The sequence below is a fragment of the Helianthus annuus genome, chromosome 1, assembly GCF_002127325.2.
Source record: "Helianthus annuus cultivar XRQ/B chromosome 1, HanXRQr2.0-SUNRISE, whole genome shotgun sequence".
NCBI lineage: Eukaryota > Viridiplantae > Streptophyta > Magnoliopsida > Asterales > Asteraceae > Helianthus > Helianthus annuus.
This window is the reverse complement of record NC_035433.2, coordinates 12,011,111-12,019,069: the sequence shown is the minus strand read 5'-3', so window position 1 is coordinate 12,019,069 and position 7,959 is coordinate 12,011,111. Positions and strand designations below refer to the sequence as shown.

The 7,959-nt window shown below is 34.7% G+C and overlaps 1 protein-coding gene across 12 annotated transcripts; it reads right to left on the bottom strand.

Annotated features, from left to right (window-relative positions):
* Positions 1-1,920: 1,920 nt before the first annotated feature.
* On the bottom strand, positions 1,921-7,637 carry LOC110865511 (flowering time control protein FCA). 12 transcript variants are annotated; one of them, XM_022114769.2, is made up of 13 exons: positions 7,591-7,637; positions 7,206-7,250; positions 6,979-7,110; positions 6,516-6,616; positions 6,303-6,446; positions 5,810-5,901; positions 5,667-5,746; positions 5,510-5,580; positions 5,319-5,378; positions 5,210-5,223; positions 4,042-4,587; positions 3,862-3,940; positions 1,921-2,295 (listed from the first exon to the last, which is right to left on the bottom strand). In XM_022114769.2, the coding sequence occupies exons 5-11, from the start codon at positions 6,338-6,340 to the stop codon at positions 4,364-4,366; spliced, it is 579 nt and encodes a 192-aa protein (XP_021970461.1). In that variant the 5' UTR covers positions 6,341-6,446; positions 6,516-6,616; positions 6,979-7,110; positions 7,206-7,250; positions 7,591-7,637; the 3' UTR covers positions 1,921-2,295; positions 3,862-3,940; positions 4,042-4,363. The 12 variants fall into 12 exon arrangements, with proteins under 12 accessions (XP_021970461.1, XP_021970482.1, XP_035834252.1 ...); XM_022114790.2 differs by lacking the exon at positions 7,591-7,637 and having other exon boundaries at positions 4,042-4,123; positions 4,246-4,587; positions 7,206-7,572; XM_035978359.1 differs by lacking the exon at positions 7,591-7,637 and adding an exon at positions 7,430-7,561.
* Between the last annotated feature and the right edge of the window lie 322 nt (positions 7,638-7,959).

The window sequence follows — 7,959 nt, the reverse complement described above, 5'->3', positions numbered from 1 at the left end:
TTATTTTAATTTTATTTTTTATTTGTTTTTATAATACAATCATTAAATAGTTGTTGTCCTCCAACGCGTTGCGCCATGTGCTATGACGGAGATTTGGTTAGCAGTGGCGAAACTTGAGATTTCCTATCGGGGTGTCTAAGACGTATATACAAAAAAATTCTATAAAATCGGGGGGTCAAAAACGTATATACCAAAAAATTTCTATACAAAAACTACATACCCTCCACTACTAAGTGAAAAGTTCGGGGGTCGGCCGCCCCCATAAAGCTACGCCCTTGTTTGTTAGTATCGCATTTTGGTGCGCTCGCTATAACATATAAAAAGAAAAGACAAAAATAAATATAATCGAAATATGGCTAAAAGGGATATAGAGATTCAACCATCGAGCTACGATGTGACTCGACGGTAATTACACATTTGTATGCAACCAATACAACTTTCTTATAAATAATAACTATTATTATAAATGAACATATGTATTCCAACCATTCTCGTAAAAATCTAGTGCACTATCGATATCTATATGAGTGTCATTACCCGTCAGTTGCCATGAATTAAAAAGATTATGTAGCATCGTCTTTTTAACAACAAAGTTACATAATCCCTAATTCTAAAACCCTAGTCTCTCTCAAGAGACAAAACGCCTCTACTACCCCACCAAAGTAGTGATGGCGATTATCTGCCATCTAATTTGTCTTTACAAAATATAAACGTAGACAATAAAATAATTACTTCCACTGAATACAAATACCATAATTAAAAAAGTAAAAAAAAAATGATTATTACTTCCTGTGTCTACACCAACCCCCCTACCTTCTTCTTCTATCTAGAAACCCTCAAACTCTCTTCTGCTTCCCGACTTTCGCCTCCAATCAACCCATCGTGATTCTTGTCACTTTCAGGCCACAACACACTACAACCTAAAAAATGAAACCTCAAATCCATCGATGTTATCATCTTTTTTAACACCACCTTCGTCTCCGTCGTCTAGCGGCGGAACCCTAGCCACCACCGGCGTTTCTGTTGGAATCGAGGGATGTCCAGGTAATTGAAGATGAAAAACATAAAAAAGCATGACATGACCTAATACGATGAGACGCCAATGCTACAACTTGGTGCCGCCGCCGCCGTACATGGGGGGTTTCAAGTGGTGGTTGACTGGCCTAATGTTTTGCCGCCGGATGCAGATTGTTCACTAAGCTTTGTAGTGGTAATCTTCTTAAGGGACCAAAGTTGTAACCACATGGAAAGTGACGTGGTCACTGTTAATAAATTTGGAAGTTTCCTGGCGCAATGTAGCGATGTGTTTTGATATATATATATATATATAATAACTAGGTTATCACCCGGGATTGCTTCCCGGGCTCGAGAATGTTATTTATATTAATCATTAATTAATATATAAATAAAATAATAAAAATACGTTTAGAAGCTTATCTGCAAAAAAAAAAAGTACTTATGCTTTTTAAACTTTTCCAAATAAATAAAGTTCGAGCTTAAAAAAACTATACGGTTATCATCGATAAGAAACTAACCAACACCCTAAGTCTTTCTCTAAAATCAACATTATAAACAATAGAGATTTACAAATCTATGCAACTGTATAAAGATTTTCGTATGACGATCCATACTTTTTTTGACAGGCAAATGAAGCACATCTATTATTAAACCAAAAAACCATTCGACATAGCAAGTTACTACGAAGGACATATACAATTACAATCTACATTCACCAAAAAACCAAATCAAAATACAAATTATACTACAAAACTAAAATTTCTCCATTCGCTCCAAGAGATGCCCGTTAGTTTTGATCTATTCATTACCCACTCGAACGTTCTTTCTTTTATTTCTTCGACGACTTTGAACGAATTACAATCCTTTACGCTGAAAACCATGCATTCCAAATGCTACACATAGTTGATGAAAAAAAATGCATGTCACAGTTTCTTTTGATTACCGTGCGTTCCAAATCTTTTTCTATTCCAGCTATAGGTTTCCATAAGGATGAGCTTAGTACCAACCGGTATCGGTACCGGTACCGAATATCCCGAAAAATGGGTATCGAAACCGGTACCGAAAATACCCGGTACGGTACGGTGCCTGTACGGACCATTATTTGAAAGTAAAAACCGGTAAATACCGGTACCAAACCGATACAAAAAACCAAAATGTCGGTGCTAAAAATCGAGTCGGTTCGGGAAATTTGATACTTGTTTCAAACCGGTACCCGATACCATTTGCTCATCCCTAGATTTCCATACACGTGCAATACCTGCAACTACTGTGAAAGGCCTGCATTGAAAAAGGAAAGCATATAAGTGTAGTCAACTATGATAAAAATAGTAAACTATACATATCACATATATTGAATGAGAAAAATAGTAAACTATACATATCACATATATTGAATTGATGCCCTTTTTCAAGCATAACTATCAATTTTGATATACATAAATATAAACAGGTATATTAGGGTCATATTATACCCGAGAGCAAGGTAAGGTAGCAACTATTTCGGCTAATCATTTCATTCAGATGGCACAAAACTAAAAACATATTCTTAAATAACCAGTTTCAGAAAATCCTACGGTGCTGCTTGGATTGCATATTTATTGAAGTAGCAAATTGGACTAATCCATCCATAACCTCTTGTGTTGATCATGATTATCATCAGTAAAGAAACCTAAGCAGGTGATTCATATGCGTGATAATTAATCTCTATGAATCAGTTAGATCCTAATGGGTTGACATTTTAACATTAAGAATGAAAGGGTAAAATTCTCGAAAGGTTTTAGAGATAATTGTTAAATATATAGAACAATACATATGACATTTATATAAGCCAAAAGAATCTATCATAGTAGTCAAAAGTGCCTGAATCATAAGTGTCTACAGTATTACAAGTATTGGGCATAGGATTTGCAATAGTCCACCAAAAACCACCACCATTTGTCCCCTGGATGTCGTCGTGCCACCACTACCATCACCATCTTCCTCTATCGAAGCAACGCCACCGAGTGGGCGGTTGTGGCTTCCAAGAACCCCGCTGTCTTCTGCCAACAGTCCACCATTTGTCCCCTTTTAATAATCATTGAAATAGGGTGCCCGGCTGATTCCCTTTCTTCTCTCTCTATATATCTCTCGCTAGTCTTTGGGAAGCGATTGAAAAGGTATAGGAATATGGTTTTTGATGTGAAAAATGAAAAACCAATAAAGCTAGGTTATATATGTATTCGCTAAGTCTCACCCAGAGCTTCAAAAAAAAAACACCGAGAATTTTGTGTGCCAAAAGCAAAAGAAAAAAAGGCCCTAATCAATTGCCACGTAACCCACACTATTTACACTAATAGACAGAATTTTATTGCTTGCCAATTCCACTATCTTAAGCAGGCATATTCCATGAACAACATATAAGCAAGACACAGAGCTTACATGGTCTTATAACTGATCAAATAAGGGCTTAAGTTTGCCTCTTTGTAACTATATTCAAATATTAAGGGCATGTTCCGTGAACAACATAAAATAAACACTAATAAAAATAAAACAAAATATTATTAAGTGGAAAGTCATGTTCCTTCCGAAGAATAGAAAAAAGGCGTGAAAAAAGAATAGTTAAGCCAAGATAATCACCAAAAAAAACCTTAGAACACCTTCTGAATTAAATATTTCTGGAATTATGAGCTTCATGAATAATCTATAGGTGTATTTCGACACACTTCCTCTTAAGCTATTATTTTTTACTTAATTTTTCCCATTAAGAGATGATAAAAAATAACTCCATGTAAATGGACAAAAAAATGTTCTCTAATTTCATGCTACTAATAAAGGGAGAAGCAAACTGCAAATTATATTTCTTACCCTTACCCTTCGCAATTTTCCTAGTAGCCTAGCCTCCATTCATATCAACTTCTTGGTCAAATTACCCGTTTTCTAGAAACTAACCATTTGAGAAACCATAAATAAATTATTAGCATTTTACCCAGAAAAAAGAGAAATATGAGGAAATGTAAATTTAGATACGGCAATGTGAAATTTTACCTTTGCAAGTATTCCACAACTTTCTTTTTGCCAAAATTTGTTTCATTTTCTGTGTCACCAGTTCCTAAATGCTGGTTTGTACCTTTTAATGCAATAAGCCAATAAGTATCCAACAAATTGTTCTTGAGTCTAAGAGGTTGTCCCTTTCCCAATCCGATAATCAATAAATCAAAAATTACATGACGAGTGTAAACCAAACTATACCTAGGTTGATCGTCCACTTCACGACTGGTAAACCAACTCAAAACTGTTAAAAATCTAACAAAATAGAAGAACAATGTTTGCTTCAATTAAGCTAATATCCCTGTAGTTTCCTCTAGTATCAAAAATAGGAATTCAATTGGCAAAAATGAGCAGATGGCCAAATAGCTATCCCGAAACTAAGGTTATCAAAAGAACCCGAAGAGATGTTCAAAACTGAAGCCAAACCCACACCAAGAAACCCGCTGATTGTGGCCCCAAGGTTGTTTATTGACATGAAGAGAGCGAATAAAGTCTCTTTTATTCGAGCTAGACATAGATGGCTTGATAAGATAAGGCATGAAACTGCAAGTCAATGAGAAAATTAGTAAAAAGAAGCTAACATTTTGACTTTAAAAGTCAGATATGATTTTTTTCTTGTTTCACATAGATCATATTACATAATGTATTTGATACTTTTTACTAAAAAAAAATTATCGCAAGTGAAGTCCATTTTAATAAGAACATGTTTCGATTAGAACCAGATTTACACTTTTTTAAGAATGACCTGTTTTGACCCGAACACAGTTTGACACAAACCAAATTGATACTTCTTTGAAATGACTCGTTTTGACCCGAAACCAGTTTCCCCCGAACCAAATTAACATTTATTTTTAAAGCGACTCATTCTGACCTAAACCTAGTATGAGACAAACCAAATTTATACTTCTTGAAATGGACCGTTCTGAATTTGAACCAAGTTGAGACCTTTTAAACGACCTGTTTTGACCCAAACCCAGTTTGACACGAACAAAATTACTGTTTTTTTTTAACGGATGGTTTTGACTTGAACCAAATAGTTACTTTTTCAAGACGATCCGTTTTTACCCAAACCCAGTTTGACACTTTGACCCGATGTCGTTTGAACCGCCCTACTGATTCATCGGATGCCATGCATTTTGATTAACAGGAGCTTGCATCGCCTCACCATGGTTCGGTGGTCTGAAATACATTTGTTAACATGAAATGGTTTAACATAAAAATATAAAGAACATTAATATAAGCAGAAACTTTTTATGTAAACATGTAAAAAGTACCTAATCCCCGGAGACGGTATCCGAGGACCAAACCCAGGACCACCTAATGCGGGACTTCCTCTACCGAAAAAAAACAAATCAACGATACGCTTAACTAACATCAATATAAATAACCTTAAAATGCATTGTAATATTGTATAACTAACATCAATATAAATAGCCTTAAAATGCATTGTAATATTGTATATTACCTTGGTTCTCCAGGTCTAGGCCTGGGACGCTTAGGGTCATCAAATTGAACGATCAAAGGTTGTTCACAACCCTATAAAATAGGTTGATTAATATCGAAAATGGTAGCAGTAGAATACTCGAAGACAATATGGACATATGGACGATGTGTTTGCTTACTCTCATTGTGTATATTCCATTAAAAGCGTTTATAGCCGCCATTGCCACGTCTCTATTTGAATATTTAACAAATCCACATCCTTCAAAAAATAAAGTACATTAGAGATAAATATGAAAAAGGAACTTTAAAGCGTTGTTCTTACTTGCTACATGGTTGTCCAAATCTAGCCCAATGCTCAAAGTCCTGGATAGTGATAGGCATCCAGGGTAGCCAAATGAAGCATCACTGCAATCACTATTGGAAAAAAAAAAACCTTTAGGATTAAACGCCCATGGTTCCTCAGATGAAATTATTAGATTTTTAATATACAAATTACAATTTAACTTTTTAATAGACAAATGATAGATAACGTATGTAATAGACATCTAACGAAAATTTAATGTCAACTGATAAATGAATTTAAGATTTAATAAAACCAAGAATGAGTGATGAGTTACTTGCGTTTCAGCAATACCCCTTAAGCTTAGATCGTAGCGCTTTTTAATCTGAGTCCCTCCGTTTAAAAAGCGTTACATACACATATATAACCACTATCAAGCGCTATATTACATATTGGAAGAGAGCTTCATCAGCTAATGCTAAGTTAGAGCAGGATAATAGTTATAAGATTAAAAAAGTAGGTAAAGAAAAAGTACCTCCAGAGCCCCATTGTGGATTCCAGAATCCCAACCATGAGTGACAACAATAAAGATCAGTAAAGACTTTGAAATGATGGATGCAACTTTTGCAAATACAGTTTGGCCACGGACTGCGTTGTCTCCCTAGTTATCTGGACGCTCCTGCAAGTCGAACATGAAAAGCCTATTTAGGTCATGATCAGTAAGAAAAAGGTTCATACATCAACTTGCGCGGTTGCGCCTTGCCTTTTAGACCATGTTCACTTGGTGTGCTTCTCGCTTTTTAAAACCAAGTCACCAACACATTGTTGCTTTGTTTTTTTCATGCCCATCTAAATTCCAATTTGATTTCATCAGCCACAATGAAATTTAAAAAAAAAATAAATGACTAATTATAAAAAAGAATTCTTTTAGGCATTTACACAAACACTTGGTGTGCAACTCAAACAAAACCTCAATACTGATGATTTTACACACCTTTTTTTCCAAACAAATCCTCCACACACACTACAAAACGATACACAAACAACAAATCGAACAAAAATACCTTGACCGAGTACCAAAAATTTGTGAATTTGAAGGAAACAAACAACAGTCAACCAAAAAAAATTTCACATCGAATGGAAAACCCTGATCTAAGAATTAATGTAACACAAAATTAACAATTTGAAGCGATATAATTGATGAACTTTACCTAAAAAATGGAAGGATCAGAGAGATTTTGAGAAGAAATTATACGGATTGGATTGAAACCCAAAACCTCAAATCGTGTGTATAGTTCCCAATCCCCATTGAAGACTTGTAGTCCGCTCAATCGATCATCTATCTATAATCAAACAACATCTCAAACGAAACAAATAGATTATCAAACAACAATCAGAGGACTAAATCAATTGATTACATTAACGAACAGAAATATACCTACACAACAATCAACGAATGAATCACCATCGTTGCCCTCGGAACCTAACACCAGCAATTATAGCAATTATATGTGTGATGTAATGTAACAATCTATTAATCGTAATCTAACAAACCCAAAAAATAGATCAAAACTTATAGAACAATAATCGCTAAAGAAAAGGATGGTTAATCATAATCTTGAACTAATAAAAACCGAAGAAGAACAAAACTAAAAAACACACAAATTTAGATCGATGAAGGGATTCTAGGGTTCATAAAAGAAGCGTTTTATCCCAAATCATATGTAATTGATCTGATTGTATACACGCAATTTAGATTGGCGCACAAAAGAAAAACTCAAGAATCATAGAATCGATTGAAGAACAGAGGTGATACATCATACCTGGGAGTGATTCGGTGTGTTTATTTAGGGCGTGTTTGGCTAAGCTTATTATAGTTAAAAAGGACTTTTGGAAAAGGACTTTTGGGAAAAGGACTTTTTGAAAATGAGTTTTTAAAAAAAGTGTTTGGATTAGCTTATTGATGTAAAATGACTAAAATGGGCATTCTTTTAGATATAAGGGGGTAAACAAGGGGTATATTGGTAATTTGTAGTTTGAAAAGTTAAAAGCTGGCCAAAAAGTCACAATATTGTGACTTCTTGAAACCTCCTTTTTCTTCTTTGCAAAAGGCCATTTCTAAAAGGACTTTTGGCTTAGCCAAACACAAAAACAACTTATTGGCTTTTTGATAAGTCAATAAGCCAATAAGT